The following is a 21,232-nucleotide window of genomic DNA, read 5'->3' on the forward strand; positions in this document are numbered from 1 at the left end:
GCAGTTGGGGGCCTGTGCCCCAGTAAAACTCTAGGTCTAGCAACGCCCCTGAGCTAGCGCCTGTTAAAAGACACACAAGCTGTTTGAGACACAATCAAAAAACGTTGAACGAAAATGTGTGTCATAAGCTTATTTATTTATGCCAATATTCTGTGATTAACTTTAAATCTTTACACTGTGATCATTGAAATTATGTCACAGTAATTATTTGTTTTAATTGGGCATTGCATAATCATCAGAAATAATTATAAATAATAGAGATAGCAATAAAAACTAATTACACAAAGTGTAGCTTATATAGTCTAATGAAAATGATATAGCTACACTTAAGTTAAATAAGTCAATGGAACACACTGGAATAAATAAGTTAGACTTAAAATGTTCCATATTTGAGCAGCACTCAAAACAAATGAGTTATTACATCAATTATTGATTCTTAAGTTCTGTTCATTCAGGTGAATGAGTAACCTCAAAGATTTTTGAGATTTAAGTTACGTCTACTTAGTTCTTTTAGTAAGATGTACTGTTAGGTTTTACAGTGTAGTCATGTAACGTCTCTCTCTCTCTCTCTCTCTCTCTCTCTCTCTCTCTCTCTCTCTCTCTCTCTCTCTCTCTCTCTCTCTCTCTCTCTCTCTCTCTCTCTCTCTCTCTCTCTCTCTCTCTCTCTCTCTCTCTCTCTCTCTCTTTTAAAGGGCTTTACTGGAATGGAAAACGTACATGTACATGACCAAAGCCGAAGGAGGTTTGGGACGGGCGGGAGACGCTCGTGTGTTTTAACCAGACCTCACAATGTCATTACTGCTGGATTAATGAGTCATGGCCATCAGCGGTCTGTCCGTGTTCCTCGTGGGCCATCCTGTTCCCTTTACTTCTGCTCTGGTGGCCCTTTTAATCTGATAAATGTCCAAAGCAGAGCACCCCTGTGTTCTGAACATAAGATTAGGCACACACACATACACGCACACACACTGTGGCTGTGCTCTCCCTAGAATTACCAAGCAATTAATACATTTGCTTCAAAGCGGCCCCACCGGCAGACACAAACACTAGCACACTGGTGGGCAACAACGGCTGTCTGAAACAACAACAGGTGTCTGCCCACACTAACCATAAAACACTACAATAAACGTCCATCAGGTGATTATCTGAAAGCCCGGCTCCCTGTTGCCTTCTCTCTGAGGGCTGGGAGGGAGGGATCGCAAAGAGGAGTGACAGCAAAGAGAGGGATGGTTTGAAAGTGGGTGAGTCAGGGAGAAGTTAGAGTAGACCTCAGAGAGTCCGAGACAGAGAAAGACCCTTGAAGCACAGGCAGAGAGAAGGGAAGGAAGGAGGGTAGGACAGGTAGGAGTTTGGAAAGAAGGGGAAAGTGGGACTTCAGTGACCTAGTGGTTGACTCTTACTCTGTGGGCTAGTGTAGTCAGGTGAGTACGCCAGGATAGTGTGTGCGTGTGTGTGTGTGTGTCTTAGTGTAGCACGTGTGTGTGTGTGTGTGTGTATGTGAGAGAGCATGGTACATACAACCATGGAGTCGGAGCCGTTAGACAGCCGAAATGTTCAACTGCTCAAAAGCAACGGCCGTCTGCTGAAGGCTGCGCTGGCCGTGAGTGTGTGTCTGTGCTGCGTCCTGCTGCTCGCACTCATACTGGGTAAGTACACACACACACACACACACACACACACACACACACACACACACACACACACACACACACACACACACACACACACACACACACACACACACACACACACACACACACACACACACACACACCCAGTCCCACACACAGAGTCCCACACAGACAGCTCCTCAAGCCTTCCTCCTGTGCCAAACGTTGTCATTTGCAGGGAATTCCATGGAAGCCCATGATGAGAGTGTACACGAAACACCGTAGATTATAGCATACACACCGGCCTGTAAATAGCCCCGCCAGGACACAGACAACACACACACACACACACACATACACACATTCTCACACACACACACACATGCTCACTCACTCTCTCTCTCACCCATAGACGCTGGCTTGTGTACACAAAGTGGTGAGGTTGCCGGCCGGCCGGGCACTGTGTGGTGTAGCATGGAAGCTGCGTGGTGGCAGACTATTTTGGGGGTCTGGTTTACGGTTTCATCATCTCGGTGTGCGTGACGTGTGGTCAGGGTGAATGTGAGCGACAATACACGGCGCAATGAGCAACAGACCTGAGGGACTGCAGGGAAGGCAGTATTTTGATTTGGCTCCTCTTGTCCGACAAGTGTGTGTGTGTGTGTGTGTGTTTGAATGTTTGTGTGTTTCCTGTTTACTGAGGACATGAGAGGACGGTATGTGTGTTTGTGACGGTTCAGTTGAGAGGGTATGGGTGGGTGTGTTTGTTCACCCCTTCCTGCTTCTTGTATGTATTATGGGATGGAATACGTATTGTTTCTGGTAATTAAGGGGCGGCTAAATTTTTGTGGTTGGTCTGTGGCGTAATTATATATGAATACTGTATGTGTGTGAATGTGTAATGTGTGTATATATATATATTCAAACAAAGACACACGCACGCACGCACGCACGCACGCACGCACGCACGCACGCACACACACACACACACACACACACACACACACACACACACACACACACACACACAAAGTTCCTTAATTAATTTAGATTTATTACTACTCTTACTTTTGCTACGCTGTTCAAGCAAGCAAGCAGTGTTAGTGTGTTTGTATGTGAGGAAATGTGTGTGTGTGTGAGGGGGGTTTGCGAAGTGATCAATTCAGGTCAGTGGACTGTAAGGCTGTTGCAGGTCAACCCCTTGGCAGAGGGAGAATGTGTGTGTCCTTGATGATACGTTGGTGTGTATGTAAGTGCTTCTATATGTTGAGGTCTGTCTGGCTGACTACTATGTATAGACACTATACACTATATTTATACCATACTACAGTTGTTCCCTATTTAACCACCATCTCCTCCCAGTACCTCCCAATGAGAGGCTGGCTGTGGTGCTGACTGGCTCATTGAAGTGCCTCTCACGTGTTCAGATTGGAGGGGCAGACTGGTTTCTAGACCGGCCTCCTCCCAGCCTGGGGTTCCTCCTCTGAATGGCACACATAAACACACAGCGTACCGCATGCCACCAGGCGACTCTGGGCGGTGCTGGTGCCGTTTCCGCTTCACGCTAAACCCAAGGGGAGACGTGAAGTGAGCCGTGACGTGCTCAAAATGTCAGTGGGAAGGACCCCTTTTTAACCATGTTTGGTTTAAATCAGTCGAATGGTGTGCGTGTGAACGTGCATGGGTGCGTGCATGTGTGCGTTCCTGCGTGCGTTAGTGCGTGCCTGCGTGCGTGCCTGCGTGCGTGCGTGAATGTGAGACTTGACAGATGTTACATGAGAAGATGATAAAGAACACAGTGGGTGTTGTGCTGAACCGAAAGGGTTTATTTCAAGTAATCTTTGTCCCTCTCTTGTTGTTTTCTCTACAGTGGCTCAAAAAAGTGAGGATCAGGAGTTCTGTCTGACAAAGGAATGCATTGAGGCAGGTAAGGAACGTGTGTGTGTGTGTGTGTGCGTGTGCGTGTGTGGGGATGCGTGTGTGCGTCAGCTGTTACGTGTCAGAGCTCTGATGGGCCATTTATGATGACATTTATGTTTCCTTAGGAAATATACCAGGACATATCACATGTAACGATTGGTTGGTAGGGTTAGACAGACACGCTAACGTTCACAAAGGCCCATAAAAGACAGAAGCCAGGAATAGCAAAGAACCATTTTGGAGTGGGGAGGGAGATGAATATTTATCAAAGAAACAGTGATTCATTAATGTGTTTAAAAGCCCCGATGCCAAGCCAGCCCACACAATGAGACGGAGTCACTGGAGACCGAGCCGCCGATTATCTGAGTTATCGCCCAACGCTGCTTTCTAAGCTTTTATTGAACTGACGTAAACCAGACCCGGAGGGCTAATCCACCGCTTTGATTTTACCATCAAACTCCACCTCCCCACCTCTCGTCTTCTCCCACACACGTCATCGCCGTTAACACCCACAGCCGGCTCACAGTACAATATAAAGAGACAAGCATTCATAAGACGATGTCCTATCCGCTCTCTTTATCGTGCTCTGTCTTTATAGTGCGCTGTACTTATAATGCGGTCTGTTCCTGTTTCCGTGATTAAGACTGTGCTCGTCACAAAGACAAGAGAGCAATGTTCCCTCGCCTCGGCCCTGTGGGGCACAGAACATATCCACGTTCTGAACTGGTATCTTGTTGGCAGGAGAGTGTCACACCTAAGTAGGAGTTGTCAATTTAACTAACACGTAAAGCCTTTCCGGATCTCATATTGTATTATTTATGATTTGTGAGAGATTTTATTTACTATTGAGGCTAATAAAAATAAATGCTAATAATTGATAAGCAATAAATAGTTTGGGTCGTTGGAGCACACAATCATAAAACAATGTCGCTAGTATCTTCAAGAACAATGAATATGAAAAGACTAACTCTGCCTAACTGTCTCTCTCTCTCTCTCTCTCTCTCTCTCTCTCTCTCTCTCTCTCTCTCTCTCTCTCTCTCTCTCTCTCTCTCTCTCTCTCTCTCTCTCTCTCTCTCTCTCTCTCTCTCTCTCTCTCTCTCTATCTTTGTCTCTCTCTCTCCCTCTTCCTTCCCCTCACTCTGTCATGGTCCCTATCCCCCCCCCCCCCCCCTCCCCCCCCCCCCCCCCCTCCCAGCGGGCTCCATCCTGAGGAAGATGGACCGCTCGGTGGACCCGTGTGAGGACTTCTACTCGTTTGGCTGCGGGGGCTGGCTGAGGGAGCACCCCATCCCAGAGACCTCCAACTCCTTCGGGATCTACTCCTGGCTGCGGCAGCACGTCAACAACAGACTCAAAGGTGTGCGTGCGCGTGTGTTCATTGCTGTGAGACGTAAAGGCAAGTTGCGTATCATAGCGTATGAATCCGCTGGGAGATGTCCTGAAACGTAAAGAAATGTCATGGCTGCCTCCTAAATTCTGAGGCCTTCCGGAAACCGGTTTACCCAGAACAACGAACGACGCAGGGAATATAAAAGTAGCTATTAACGAGAAGAGGCAAGGTTCTAAGATGACATGGATTTAACCCAAATCCTTTCGTGTTAGGCCACCTCAGGTGTCGGACTATTTGATCTACTTCAACTCTGTGAGTTGTAACTGAGAGGTCAGTGGTCAGTTATAACCTGCTACTTCCTGTCCACAGATCTGCTGAAAGCGCCGTCCAGCCCCGGTGAGCTGGAGGCGGTGACCAAGGCGAAGGTGCTCTACCGCTCCTGCATTGACGAGAGTGAGTCACACACACACGCACACACACACGCACACACACACGCATAGTAATACACATGCTCACACTTGTGTACGCGGTTACCAACTTATCTGGAAAAGCAGACACTCATCAACGCAAACAAAAACTTTAATGCATGTGTATCTGCCCACATACAGAAACACACACACATACACCTCTAAAAGAAAATAGAGAGGATCTTCATTTAACTTTGTGTGTGTGTGTGTGTGTGTGTGTGTGTGTGTGTGTGTGTGTGTGTGTGTGTGTGTGTGTGTGTGTGTGTGTGTGTGTGTGTGTGTGTGTGTGTGTGTGTGTGTGTGTGTGTGTGTGTTCAGCGAAACTAGAGCAGTTGGACTCCCGGCCCCTACTAAAGACGCTCCGACAGCCAGAGTTCCGCTGGCCGGTGGTGGGGGAGGGGCTGTTGGGGGACTGGCAGTGGTTGCCGGGGCAATGGGACCTTCAGAAGACGCTGTCCGCCATCAGGGCCCAGCACAGCAAGAACATCCTGATTCGCCTGTCCGTCGCCCCCGATGACAAGAACTCCACTCATCATATCCTCAAGGTGTGTTTGACATTTCACAGAGTGTGTGCGTGTGTTTGTCTGCATGTGTATCTGTGAGTATGTGTGTGTGTGTGTGTCTGTGCACACACAACTGTATAAGTGTGTGTTTGTGCATGCATATGGATCAGTATGCGTGTGTGTCTGTCATACACAAATGTGTGTGTGTGACTACGAGATAGATGCGTATGTGTTTGTATGTATCTGTGTGTGTGTTTGTGTATGAATGTGTGTGTGACTTAGAGATATATTCGTATATATGTGTGTGTGTGTGTGTGTGTGTGTGTGTGTGTGTGTGTGTGTGTGTGTGTGTGTGTGTGTGTGTGTGTGTGTGTGTGTGTGTGTGTGTGTGTGTGTGTGTGTGTGTGTGTGTGTGAAGGTTAGAGGGAACACATGGGCCTATGTAAACTGAACGGGTGACAGGCAAACCCTCCTCCCTCTCCCTCCCCCTCCCCCTCCACAGCTGGACCAGGAGCTCCTGACCCTGCCCTCCATAGAGGACTACACCTCCAACACCACCTCCGCCAAGGCTGTGAGTCCTCCACCCACACACACACATACACACACCCACCCACACACGAGAAGGAGTAGCTTTACTAGCTTCTGTGGAATCTTTTTTCAATTGTTTAAAGGAGACATATTATGGTGTTTTCCCAACAATTAAACATAGTATATGAGTTCAAGAAAACATGTTTTTGAAAAAGAACACGCTATTTTCCTCTGTTTCAGTCCCTTCAGAATGTGTTGTTTCTGGTGTCTCTAGCTGTAATGCAAATGAGCTGCTGCCCATTGACCAATGAGCTGTCAGAGTGAACCACAGCATGGAGGAGAAGGGATTGTTGCCGTTTGCAGACTCCTAGAGCTCTATATCTATATAATATAATATAATATAATATAATAATAATAATATAATATTTATATAGGTATTTGTATAATATTATATCTAATATCACGGCCAAAAGCTATGTGCGCCTCGGATGATATTATGAATCATACAGACTGCGCTGGTGCTTCAACAACAAGTAAAGACTCGTAGTGGGGGTTATCTCGGCCATGGTTGAGAAGAGTTGGGGGGAAAGGAATTTTGGCCTTGACTCTCTGAAGTCCATATTGAACCACGACATGGAGGAGAAAGGGATTGTACTCCCGGAGCTGAGCTGCCGGACTGCCACGAGCTCCCCCCGCCGGAGCTGCCGGACTACTTCGGCGGCAGTCCGGGAGCTCGGCCAGAATCCCTGAATATGTATCTCACACGACTCAAGCCAAACTGCCACGCCCACTCAGTGTTTCATTTATCCAGCCTGACATTAACAGATTAGAGAAAATGTCAGGTTATTTCACCCCAGAGGGTTTGTATTATATTTCTTAGTGATGCTTTTGGAGATGCCTTGATTGGTGTTTTATTAAATAAAGCATTAAGAATAACCAATGGAAGGGACCTTTTAAGTTAAATTCATTTGAGTGGTTACCAGTATGATCTACTAGAAAATAGGAATGTATGTATGAAGGTCTTTAATCAAAATACCTGTTGCTGCAATCCTAGTACTTCATGACCTACACCCCAAATGTAAACATACCTCCTCCTTACCCCCTACTTCTTTCTTTGTTTTGCTGTTCCTCCCATCGTGTTGTGTTTTCTACCGTTGGGCTACACATGGTTGTGATGCAGTAAAGCTCTTAGAAGAAGATTGAGGCCCTGTCCACACCAACGCAAAAACTAAGGCAGATAACACAGAATGTAACACAAAAAACGAACACAAAATCCCTCACATAGGCATGCCAGGCCAGCAGGTGGCAACAATGTGTCCACTGAATAAATCAAACACCACGCTGACTGGACTCATTGAGCTTATGATATCACTGTTCTTTTCATCTCGGCTGTTCGTGTTCCCCATACATATATAAACACTGTTTTTCTTTTGGACGCTGGACATACTATGTTATCCATAAACTCATGGATTGGGGCATGAGACTGCACAGCCATATCCAATAAATCGTATGGAAAATGCAGTAGGACAAAAAAAACAGGATGTTGTACTCCCATCATGTCGCGTTTGGCAGTATGCTAGCCATGGACAATGCTAGCCAGCATGCTTTTTGGCTATACTAACCCACAATCCTCTGCGCAGCAGAAGATACATTGCAAGACTTACTTTAGCTTTCTGCTAAATCTTAAATGCATTGAATTTTCTTACTTTGCCTTTATTTACTTTTGCCTATCTATTTCATTTTCTTATTTTATTGTATTGTGTGACAATGTTTCTGTGTCAAGCACTTTAGGTCTGCGTCGTGTCTGAAAAGTGCTTTATAAATAAAGTTGCCTTGCCTTGTCTAGGGGGAGCTGTACAGCTACCCCTAGTACACAAGAAAAATAATGTGATTTGGAAGCCCAGTTTCAGCCGTGTGGGGCTGACCCCTCTCCTCTCTCCCTAGTACCGGGCAGCCCTGCTCTCTCTCATGGTGGACATTGCTGTGATGCTGGGCGCGCCGCAGAAAGCAGCTCGGGTCCAGATGGAGGAAGTTCTGGCCTTTGAAATTAAACTGGCTAAGGTGGAGAAAAAATGGACGAAATCCTTATTCAATATTCTATTTGAATATATTTATCAATTGTTTGGATAATGATACAAGTGCGTTGATCAGATGGTAAGCTAGTTATCTAGCTAGCCAACCATTTGGTTTGTTAGATTGATGGTTAGTTAGCTATTTATCTAGTTACTTAGTAAGTAATAAACATTTGGTGATAAGGATGAAGTTAACAAGTGGAGGAATACATTCATTTAACTATATGATTAACCTATATATCTATCTAACTATCTATTGTGTTTTTTTTCTGTTGATGTTCATTTCTGTTGTCTGGTTAGTTGTGTTTATCCTTCATGTTGTTGTTTCATCCTTTGTGGGTGCAGATGCTGATTCCGTTTGAGGAGAGAACCAGTGAGAACATGTACAACAAATACACTCTGTCACGCCTACAGCGGCTTATACCAAAGGTACTGTATCCTAGGCACACACACACACATTCACTGACATTGTTTGAACTGAAGCATCTGTGATCTCCTATACAATCTAATTCCACAGAAGGCCTAAGCATAGCACATTCAAAATGTATAAACTTATGAGTCATGTATTTATACATATAACTATGATCTGAAACGGTGGTAACGACTGTTTCAGGAACAGTTCCACAGTATATCTGTTGGGTGTCTGCTTTTGTCCTCAAACTGATCTTGGCCAAGGCTGGTCTTGTTTAGACTGGTACGTCCAAGTGCTAACGTTGGAAAACCAAGGATAAATATCTCTCTACCCCCCCTCTCTCACTCGCTCAGTCCATCTCTCTCTTCCTCTCATTCTCTCTCCCTCTCTTGCTCTCTCTCTCTCTCTCTCTTCTCCCTCTATTCCCCTCTCTCGCTCTCGCTCTCGCTCTCTCTCCCTCTCTCTCTCCCTCTCTCATTCTATATTTCCCTAGTCATGTAGCGTCTCTCTCTCTCTCCCACTCTTTACATTTAGGGCATTTAGCAGACGCTTTTATCCAAAGCGACTTGCAATAAGTACATTTGTCATAAGAAGTGCATCAATATATCGCTGTCGGTACAGAAAGGATGTTCATAGAACCAAGTGCATGTACAACAATCGCTAGGCATAACAAATTCCCTGTGTTACAGCAATGATAGCAGCTACTGCAGTTGCTACACAGTTAAGTACTACAATACAATACAATACAATGCAATACAATACAATACAACAGAATACAGTGTACAGTGGTTGCCAGAAGGGGGAGGGTGGCTATGCAGTGTCGAGGTGGACTCTGAACAGGTGAGTCTTGAGTCTTTTTCGGAAGATTGTGAGTGACTCTGCGGTCCTGAGAGCGGCAGGGAGCTCGTTCCACCACTGAGGTCCCAAAACCGAGAAAGGTTGTGACTTTGCTGAACGGCCTTTGCTAGCTCTTAGCGATGGCGGTACCAGACGTCCAGCTGAGGTAGTTGAGCGGAGGGATCAACTGGGGTGTGTGGCTTTAGCAATGCTTGGAGGTAGGCAGGGGCAGTTCCATCGACTAGCTTGTATGCCAGTACCATCGTCTTAAATTTGATGCGAGCTACTACAGGGAGCCAGTGGAGGTCCCGGAAGAGGGGGGTCACATGGGAGAACTTCGGTAGGTTGAACACGAGGCGCGCTGCCGCATTCTGGATGCGCTGGAAAGGTTTAATCGCAGAGGCAGGAAGTCCAGCCAGGAATGAGTTGCAGTAGTCGAGGCGGGAGATGACCAGTGATTGGACTAGAAGCTGAACTGCTTCCCTTGTGAGGAAGGGCCGGATTCTGAGGGTGTTGTAAAGTGCAAATCTGCAAGATCAGTTGGAAAAGGAGTTGGAAAAGGAGATACAGTGATGTTCTCAACGGTGATCAGTAAGTCCATGTGTGGCCAATCTTTCCCTGGGATTAGGAGGAGCTCGGTTTTGTTGAGGTTAAGCCTCAGGTGATGGGCAGTTGTTCAGGTGCTGACGTCCACCAGACATTCCGATATGCGTGTTGCAATCAGGGCTTTATCAGATGAGGGGAAAGAGAGAAATAATGTAGTAGTGTCGTCAGCATAGCAGTGATAGGGAAAGCCGTGTGATGCAATTACCGAGCCCAGAGATCTGGTATAGAGGGAGAACAGAGGAGGCCCCAGTACAGAGCCTTGAGGGACACCAGTTTCAAGCGTGCAAGCTTTAGACAAGGAGCCATTCCATGTCACTTGATAGGTGCGGTTCGTCAGGTAGGATGTGAACCAGGGAAGAGCAGATTCAGCGATGCCAAGTTCGGCAAGGGTGGCAAGGCGGATCTGGTGGTTCACCGTGTCAAATGCTGCGGACAGGTCGAGGAGAATGAGAACCAATGAGAGGGACGAGGCTCTGGCAGCACAGAGGGAATCAGTCACCGCGGGGAGAGCCGTCTCAGTGGAGTGTGCCTTCTTGAAACCTGACTGGTGGGGGTCAAGGAGGTTGTTAGATGAGCGATAGGAGGACAGTTGGTTAGCAACGGCACGTTCCAGTGTTTTAGACAGGAATGAAAGAAGAGATACTGGTCTGTTGTTCTGGATGTCGGTGGTATTAAGAGTTGTTCTTTTGAGGAGAGGCTTTATTCTGGCAGCCTTGAAAGACGCTGGAACAATGCCTGAAGTGAGGGAGGAGTTGATAATTGAGGTGAGAAATGACAGGATGTCGCTTGAGACATCCTGGAGGAGAGAGGAGGGGATAGCGTCAAGGGGGCAGGGGGTGGCATGGTTAGATGTTATTATTCTGTTGACCTCGTCAGAGGTGAGAGGGCTCTCTCTCTCTCTCTCTCTCTCTCTCTCTCTCTCTCTCTCTCTCTCTCTCTCTCTCTCTCTCTCTCTCTCTCTCTCTCTCTCTCTCTCTCTCTCTCTCTCTCTCTCTCTCTCTCTCTCTCTCTCTCTCTCATTCTATAGTTCCCTAGTCATGTAACGTCTCTCCCTGTGTAGTTTGACTGGCTGGCCTACGTCCGGGCTGTGGTGGAGTCCGCCGGTGACCCGTCCCTCTCCATCTCCCCCTCCGAGCCCGTCATCGTGAGAGCGCCGCAGTACTTTAAAGACCTCTTCAAACTCATCAACACAACCGACCCAAGGTGACACACACACACGCGCGGACATACACACACTTAAGGACATGGGGGCCCACATGCACACACACACAGGGACACACGCACACACGTAGGGACTCACAATCACACACACACACACACACACACACACACACACACACACACACACACACACACACAAACACATAACCACACACACACACACAAACAATGATGCACACGTGCAAACACACACATAATGACACAGAAATACACACATAGACACATACACACATTCACAAGTACACGCAGAAACACACATGCACATAGACACGTATGCACGCAAGCACACACACAAAGACACACACACAGATACGTACGTGATCACTTCATACAGCCTCAGGGTTTCTAGTTCTCATTAAATTATTCTAATATATTTTATAATGAGATTGAGATTGTACTGTAATTTAATTGATGCCCTTGCTCTGCATTTGTCTTTGGCTTTCTTTCTCTCCCTCTCTCTCTTTCTCGCCCCTCCCTCCTCTTTCTTTTTCTCTCTTTCCCCCACATACACACTGTCCCCTCGTCTGCACTCTGTCCCTCTAAATCAATTACCCACTCTCTGTCTGGTCACTCTGTCTTTCTTTGCCTCTCTCTCTGTCTGTATTTTCCTCTGCTTTCTCTCTATCGTTGTCTCTCTTTGTCTTTGTCTCTCTCTCCATATCTCTTCCTCCCTCTCTCTCTCTCCTCTCTGTCTCCCTTTGTCTCTCTATCTCTCTCCGCCTCTCTCTCTCTCTCAGGACAGTGGCTAACTATGTTCAGTGGAGATCTGTGTTGTCCCAGACAACCGCCCTGAGCCGGCGCTTCCTCTACCGGTACCTGGACTACGCCCGGGTGAGCAGGACCCACCAGCTCTGCGAGGCTGTGGACGTTATGTCAGGTCACTCTGTCCCTTCTAGAGCTGATCCCCTGGTGGCTGGTGGCCCTGTCAAAGTTGAAAGACTGTTAGTCAGTTGGTCTGTTAGTCAGTTAGGCGGGCAGTTAGTTAGTTAGTTTGTCTTTTAGTCGGTCAGTTAATAAGTACGTTTACCAGTGGGTCAGTAAGTCATTTGAAAGTCAGTTAGCCTGGCCATCATTTAGTTAGTTTATTAGTCGGTCAGTTAGTTAGTCATTCCGTATTTTGGTCAGTCAGTTTGTTGGGCAGTTAGTCATTAGTTTGTTAGTAGACAGCGGGTTGATATTTTAGATAGTTAGTCAGTTAGTTAGTCAGTTAGTTGGTTAGTAGGATAGTGAAGGTATGAAACTGTTTGCAATGAACACACCCAAATCTCAGTGCTCAAATCAAACTCCTCCTCTTCCACCAGGTTACCACGGGGACCACCTCGCTGATGTCACAGGTGGACAAGTGTGTCGGTTACATCAGGAACCTACTGCTCCTACCGACCGGACGCCTCTTCATCGACACACACTTCCAAGAGGACAAGAAACAAATGGTGTGTGTGTGTGTGTGTGTGTGTGTGTGTGTGTGTGTGTGTGTGTGTGTGTGTGTGTGTGTGTGTGTGTGTGTGTGTGTGTGTGTGTGTGTGTGTGTGTGTGTGTGTGTGTTCTCTCCCACCAGTGCGGTGCCGTTTCAAAACTGTCTGTTTCGGAACAGGCCTCCGGTAATGCTACTGCTTGAAGATTTCCCTCTCGAGATGTTCCTTCCTCGGGCCCTCGGCCACACATCCACCAAGTGAAGCCTATCGGATGAACGGTTGTCGAGGAAAATAGAAAGACAGACACCCAGACATCCATACATACAGAGACTCCTTCCACTTTAGTTAGAATTCCGCTTGAAATGCTATTTGTAGATTTCTGTCGATACTTGCATGTGTGTTTCCCGCTCAAAGCCACACTTAGCGATACTGTAAGCTTACTACATCATCCAATACTTTGTGTGTATGTGTCTGCGTGTGTGTGTGTGTATTTGTATATATGTGTGTGTGTGTGTGTGTGTGTGTGTGCGCTCCACCACCAGATGGAGGAGCTGGTGGAGGGGGTGCGCTGGGCTTTTGTCGACATGCTGGAGAAGGAGAACTCCTGGATGGACGAGCCGACCAAGAAGAGAGCCGTGGAAAAGGCAACGCTTGTTCTCCCTTTAACCTCAACGTCATCAGACACCACCGGAGTCCTCCCGCTCAGGGGCCCGACAGACAGGGAACCGCAACCCTCTAAGACAATGACACACATCTAAATTAGACCCCAGACTTTATTTGTCATGGAAATTACCGCCCAAAACCCCCTTTGTAAAAATCATCCGGCTGGTGTCGTTGTGAAAAACAAGCGCTCCTCTCCGTTCTTTAGCCGCCTTCGGCGAGTGTCGGGCCCCCAGGAAGGAAGTGAGCCGCCGTTCAGACAGACTAGCGGATGAGGGCCCCCGACAGCAGGGATAAAAATCCATTATTAATATCATTATCTCCTTGATGGGGCCGCAGCCCTGGAGTAGACCAGGCAAGACTTCATTGCTTTATGTGATCGTCATTTATGATTTTTCAATCTTTCATAATGTCAAAACAATCAGGGAGGTTCAATGCAATCTAAATATGTTTTTTTAAATTTCAGTGAAATATAACTACTTTGTTGGGTACTTTGGTGATTACATATTGGTCCCTTGATGGCACTCTTTGATGATGCTCTTAATGCCTTTTATAACGCTGACTCATCTCTCTATCGTCTGATTGGCTGATGCGTCCAGGCTGATGCAGTCCTGGCTAAGGTGGGCTACCCCGAGTTCTACCTGAACGACACCTACGTCAACGAAGACCTGAAACATGTAGGGCCACATACGGCTGCATGCCTGTCTGTCTCCCTTCATTCCTGTCTGTCTCTATTTATGCCTGTCTTTCTCTGTATCCATGCCTGTCTGTCTCTTTACTGTCTGTCTCCCGTCTGTCTCTGTATTTATGCCTGTCCGTCCCTTTACTCATGCCTGTCTGTCTCTTTATTAATGCCTGTCTGTCTCTCTATTCATTCCTTGTCTGTGTGTGTGTGTGTGTGTGTGTGTGTGTGTGTGTGTGTGTGTGTGTGTGTGTGTGTGTGTGTGTGTGTGTGTGTGTGTGTGTGTGTGTGTGTGTGTGTGTGTGTGTGTTCCAGCTGTCCTTCAGTGAGACTGACTACTACGGGAACATCATGCAGGTGTTTGGCCACAGCGCGATGGACTACATCCGGAGGCTCAGGAAGAGCGTTCAGCGCACCGAGTGGGTGTTCTCCTCTTAACCCTTTGACCTCTGCTATTCTCTCGCCTGCTGCACATAGGACTCAAGTCGAGTTTGGGTATGAAAATGTAACACGTCGTTTCTGAAATGATGAAATGACGTGAAATGACATTTTAATATGGAGTGAAACATTTTCATTTGGTAGCTCACATTTTCCTATTCAAATTCGACATGAGTCCTATATGCAGCGTGTGAAATAATACAAATGCTCTGAGCGCCACTCACCATTAAAACAACATGAGGCTGTTTCTGTTTTGGGTCAGGCTATAAGCAACCGTGTGCGTAACTACTGCTCTCCCTACTTCCACTGACGTTTTTTTTTAACCTCGTTACAAACGCATGCTGAGAACTCTGAAGAAACAATCAGATTATTGGTTAGTTTACATTCAAACGTGGTCAATGTACATTTTTGTGATTTTTCAGGTGGTACACAAGCCCAACAACGGTAAACGCCTTCTACAGCTCATCCACCAATCAAATCAGTAAGATAAACCATTTCATGAATAAATCGATAAATATTATATCAACACATAAACATATAGACACTGAGGGAAGCATTTAATCCCACATAATGTAATATAAATGTTTGAAGGCACACAGAACCGCTTTTATCTTAACGCGCAGATGCACACCACACATGGATATTGACTTAAACCAATAGAACTAAAGAGTATTATAAATAGTACTCTTTTTTAGTTATTTGTAGTGTCAATCAGAATAGAACAGTTGATTGCGTAACAACTGACTATGTCTCTCTCTCTCTCTCTCTCTCTCTCTCTCTCTCTCTCTCTCTCTCGAGAGAGAGAGAGAGAGAGAGAGAGAGAGAGAGAGAGAGAGAGAGAGAGAGAGAGAGAGAGAGAGAGAGAGAGAGAGAGAGAGGGGAATATGTAGGGAGGTGGAGAGAGTGCGGCGGAGAGAGAGATAGAGAGGGATAGAGATAGAGAAACTGAGAGAGGAAGAGCTGGAGAGGGGGAGAGAAGGGGATGGAAACCGAGATGGTTAGAGAGAGATGGAGGGATCTCCATCCCTCCATCTCTCACTACCTATCCATTTCTATCCCCCTCTCTAGGGGTAGAGAGAAAGGGAGAGAGATGGAGAGGGGTAAGGAGAGAAAGGGAGAGATTGAGAGAGAGATGGAGAGAGAGAGAGATGGAGAGAGTGAGAGATGGCGAGGGAGAGAGATGGAGAGAGAGAGAGAGAGAGAGCAATGGCGAGGTAAAGAGAGGTAGAAAAGATTAATCAAGATGTAAATGACATTTCCCCGTCTCCGTGCCAAGCCTCGACTTATTCAATTGCCGTGCCAGTTGGAGCCCGGAATGAAAAGAACATCAAAAGTGGTGTGTGTTGAATCCGTCCTCCTCCTCATTCAGGGTTCCCGGCGGGGGAGCTTCAGAAGCCCTTCTTCTGGGGGAACGAGTACCCAAGGTGAGGCCAGACGAACCCACCCACCCTCTCCCACAGCACAGGAGACGCGGGGGTCCGCAGCGCTAGCTCCATCGAGCTCCAGACCCTCCTCGCCGAGTTGGTTTTATTAGAGAGCTGTTCAAATGGAATAGAATTAAATTCTTCCTTGTTTTAAAGCAGACTTTTGGGGAAGCATTTGTAGCCCTTTAATACGGTTAATGGGACGACATTCAATGGAGGGCGAGGATAGTGTACCGACAGCCATATATTATTGTTTCTCTTTCTTGTGACGAATGTGCTTATTTTAAGTCGCTTTGGATAAAAGCGTGTGCTAAATGTAAAATGTGAATGTGGTGTGGCAGTCCGAAGCGACCCGCTGACGAGTGATTGTTGTTCGCAGGTCTTTAAGTTACGGGGCCATCGGGGTGATAGTCGGACACGAGTTAACCCACGGCTTCGACAACAATGGTAAATTAACCTCGAACAGATGTGTGTGGGTTCAATACCCCATGTCACTATTCTAACCCTAACTGTTCCTTGTGGCTGAATTTACCGTTGGTCGCTTTGGAGTAAAGCATCTGCTGGATACCACATGTATAATGGATTAAACTGGTCTTTCGTCAAACTTTGTTGTCATTTGAATTGGAAAGTGTGTAATTGATTTGTTTGTGCGACAAGGACGCAAGTACGACAAGAACGGCAACCTGGACCATTGGTGGAGCAACGCGTCCATCAAGGCCTTCAACGAGAAGTCCCAGTGCATCGTCAACCAATACAACGACTACCACTTGGAGGAGGCGGACCATAACGTAAGAGCTCTTCAACCCCATTGGCCACAACCGACATTTTGACAATAATCTGCGAAATAAGATTATCAATGAAAAATAACCAAGCATGAAATTCCAACTGCCTTGAGGGTATTGGTTCTTGTGGAAGACAATGACCCGATGGCTCAAATTGGTGATGGTGCTGGCTTGAACCAATCAGAAGACAGCAGGGGTGTATAATGTGTTTTTGATTGGGCAGGTGCTGGGAAAGAGGACCCTGGGTGAGAACATAGCGGACAACGGTGGAATACGGGAGGCCTTTAGGGTATGTCTGTCTCTCTCTCTCTCTCTCTCTCTCTCTCTCTCTCTCTCTCTCTCTCTCTCTCTCTCTCTCTCTCTCTCTCTCTCTCTCTCTCTCTCTCTCTCTCTCTCTCTCTCTCTCTCTCTCTCTCTCTCTCTCTCTCTCTCTCTCTGACACTGTCAGTCTATCTGCCTCGCCTTCTTTGTGAAGAGATGACTATCAGTGATGTGTCTGTTCAGGATAAATTGAGAACCATCGATTGTTCATCATGCGGTTAGACCAAAGTGCATGTGTGTGGTCTGTGTGTATTTATTTATGTGTGTCTATGTCTGTTTGTGTATTTATTGGTGTGTGTGTGTGTGTGTGTGTGTGTTCAGGCCTACCGGAGGTGGCTTGACCAGAACAGAGGTGGGAAGGAGGAGCCTCTCCTACCGGGAGTGGGAATGACCAACAACCAGCTGTTCTTCCTCAGCTACACACACGTAAGCACACACACACGCACAATAAATTCATGCATACAGTACGAACAGAACACGCATGCTATTATTGCACTCCATCCTCAGTGCACTAATACTATTAAAGCCAGGATAGGCAAGGTGGAGAAACCACTCCCTCCTAGGCCACTCCCCCAAAACACGTGACTAGCTCGCTAGCTTTAGCATTAGCTCTGCCTAGCCTTAGGTCGGAGTGCTCTCCGGCATTGTTCTCCTTATTCTTGTTGGAGCATTGCTTACCCTAGATGAGACTCTTGTGAGGTAAGAAGCCATATCATACCAGGATGGAGATTCAGTGGTGGATTGTGTCCATCATTAAAGTGTTCTTTCATTTGAATCACAGCAATATGATGTGTTGCAGGTGCGGTGTTACGCCTATAGACCAGAAAAAGCCAGAGAACTGATTCAGACTGGAGCCCACAGCCCTGCAAAATACAGGTACACACACACACACACACACACGTATGCACACACACACACTCATGTACGTACAATCACACACACACACACACATTCATGTACGTACACACACACACACACACACACACACACACACACACACACACACACACACACACACACACACACACACACACACACACACACACACACACACACACACACACATTCATGTACAATAAAACACACACAAACACACAGACATGCATGTACAACCACACACAGAAACCTGTATGTTCATACAGACACAGACACGCACACACATACACACAAATGTATGTACATACAAACTTACACACATGCTCATGCATGCAGGCACACAGACACACACCTAGCAAGTGTTTACATACTCTTTCCGGTCGCCATGTCAAGCAACCAATAGAAACCTGTGGAACAAACCAGCCAATACGGACGTACAAATTGAGTTCTTGAGGCGTGTTCATTTTACAGAGGTTACTTTCAGTTGTCAGATACTTACCTGTTTTTAAACTGAAATGAAGGAGACAACTGTGCTCATAAAAGCATTTAAAGATTTGAAACATACAATTCTCAGATGAGTAGCTTTGTTTGTTATACTTACATTTACACATAGTCGTTTTGCGACTATGTGTAAATGTCTGTCTCCGTATTGTGAAAGTGAAAGTGAAAGTAGGCGCTGTGTTCTTCAGGGTCATCGGCTCCATGAGCAACTTTGAGGAGTTCCGCAAAGCCTTCAACTGTCCCGTCACGTCCCCCATGAACCGCGGTGCAGAGTCCTGTCGGGTTTGGTAAAAAAAAAAATACATGACCCCCCCACTAAACCGCTGTTGGCCCCACCAGAAGAGGGCCAGCTTCGGGGGCCATCAGAACTGCAGATCATGTCCAACCGTAGCAGGTCTTAATTCCTATTCAACGCTTTGGTATGGAGTTCAGGAGGAAAGATATTGGCGGCTGACATTTTTATGCTAGTTCTGAAAAGATGTTTGGTATCCCCCCGACATGGTGAATTGTTTCTGATTATAGAACAGCATTATTGAATACCTGATACTGATTGGTCAATAACGTTCCAATGGTGTGCGTTATTTTTCCATAAAAGCTCTGCCTCTTGACACTTCCTCATCAATGTGCCATAAAATAAAACCATAATGTTATAATTGAAATGACGGTCACTCATATCTAGTCATTGTTGGTTTTTATTGGAAAATAATGTACTTTGTCGTACATCATATAATATGGAATGCCATTGAAGTCACTATTGAATAAAGAAACAATTACATACATAAATAAATATGCCTATTAAATAAATAGATAAGGACATTTTATAAATCATGAAATAAATAATTGAGGCAATAAAATAATAAGAAATATTATAAATTATAAAATAATATGTAAATGAGTCAATATAGTTTAATAAATAAACATGTATTTATTTAACTATATTGAATTATTTATATATGTATATTTACATTTATTTATATATATTTTTGTCAAGATAGTACCTCATGTATTTATTTAATATTGACCAAAATGGCATTTCATAGTATAAACCAAGAATGACCTAAATGAAATAGCCTGTAATGGTATATAGGGAAAACATTGTAAGAACGAAGCCTCATTAAAAAACTCTCATTACAAACTTTGTATTACAGTTTCATCATACAGTATTTTGTCCTAATGTTTTCCGGTATTTTTAAGTCCTGTTACGTTTTTTTCCAATTCACAGTACAATATATATACACAATTAAGAACCCTTGCTAAGCAAAGGCATCGGCATAGCTTTGTTTAGCCGAAAACCCAGCCATTAGAAAGTGGCTGTGTATTTGTCTTGCGAGCAGAAAACAGTGAGTGAAAAAGACGAGAGTCGTCGAGGCGGTTAGAAATGCCAAGATGACACACAGTATGAAACACATTTTTTTTTGCTATTTCTTTATTTAAATCGCTGCTGCCCTAGTTGTTATTCTGACAGCTTTTCAACTATATCAGACGTTTTGGGTATGTTTGTTTTTCACCTCTCCATGGTTCGCTGGCTTCCTGTTTGTGTGGCTTGTTTGTTTCTGTCAATAAAAACATCAAAAGCTCCATTTGTGTATGCGTTCGTCTCAGGTATGAGCTGTAGGGGAGAGTACAGCCTGAGAATAGGCTGACAGACAGAGAGACAGGCAGACAATGAGAAACTGAAGGGAAGGCAGAGAGTCATAGAGAGTTGTACAAACACACTGTCAGACAGACAGAAATACAGGGAGACTGGTAGGCAGAGAGACACAGTTATACTGACAGTGTCAGATATACAGTGATATAGACAGGGAGACGGGTAGGCAGATAGACGGACATTTATACAGACAAAATGTCAGACAGACAGTGATTTAGGCAGTGAGACGGATAGGCAGAGACACAGACAGACAGTTATACTGACACAGTGTCAGACAGACAGTAATAAAGACAGTGAGACGGGTAGGCAGAGAGACAGACAGACAGACAGACATATGGAGGGAAACTCAGATGGATACACATAAGAGATCCATGTGGAAGACAGAACAAGGTGATGGATGGAGAGAGGTACATGCATTGAGATATTGTTGTTATTGATATCATCAATATTACAGCCTGATCAGTTGGACCCACATGCACAGATACACACACACACACACACACACACACACACACACACACACACACACACACACACACACACACGGACACAAACACTCACACACACCTCATTAGTTAGGTTTCCATTCTAACGTAAGCCTGCATTCCTAGTTCGTTCACAAAATGGATTTCGAACCCTTTGTATGAAAAAAGGTTATGTGGCTCAGAGGTTTTGTGTTTGTCTCAGAGGTGGTGTGTGTGTGTATATTTGTGTGTGTGTGTATAGGGTGTGTGTGTGTAGGGTGCAGGAGGGGGGTTTTGGGCTTAATGAGGTATTTTTGCCAGCAACACCAGCAGTGCAGCATTGATACATCAGTGAGAGAGAGAGAGAGAGAGAGACCTTCTACGTTATAGCTGAGCTTCTGATCCAACAGTCCGACAACCTTATAGCTGTGCTTCTGAAACAGCAGACCTAGAAGAACTTCTGGTCCAGCAGTCTAACGATGTTACACGAGAACTTCTGGTCCAGCAGTCTAACGATG

At 45.7% G+C, this 21,232-nt stretch overlaps 1 protein-coding gene across 1 annotated transcript; it reads left to right on the plus strand.

Moving 5' to 3' along the window:
- The first annotated feature begins 1,208 nt into the window (after window positions 1–1,208).
- On the plus strand, window positions 1,209–18,902 carry phex (phosphate regulating endopeptidase homolog, X-linked). The gene is made up of 22 exons (XM_030349322.1): window positions 1,209–1,646; window positions 3,481–3,537; window positions 4,726–4,887; window positions 5,230–5,313; window positions 5,646–5,872; window positions 6,333–6,401; window positions 8,303–8,419; window positions 8,776–8,859; window positions 11,346–11,488; window positions 12,244–12,337; window positions 12,808–12,936; window positions 13,461–13,562; window positions 14,178–14,255; window positions 14,576–14,679; window positions 15,121–15,179; window positions 16,068–16,122; window positions 16,502–16,569; window positions 16,780–16,910; window positions 17,128–17,193; window positions 17,547–17,651; window positions 18,025–18,101; window positions 18,791–18,902. Exons 1-22 carry the CDS (start codon window positions 1,508–1,510, stop codon window positions 18,891–18,893), a joined length of 2,253 nt encoding a protein of 750 aa, XP_030205182.1. The 5' UTR covers window positions 1,209–1,507; the 3' UTR covers window positions 18,894–18,902.
- The last annotated feature ends 2,330 nt before the right edge of the window (window positions 18,903–21,232 follow it).

The sequence above is a fragment of the Gadus morhua genome, chromosome 23 (genome assembly GCF_902167405.1).
Source record: "Gadus morhua chromosome 23, gadMor3.0, whole genome shotgun sequence".
In the NCBI taxonomy this organism is placed as follows: Eukaryota; Metazoa; Chordata; class Actinopteri; order Gadiformes; family Gadidae; genus Gadus; species Gadus morhua.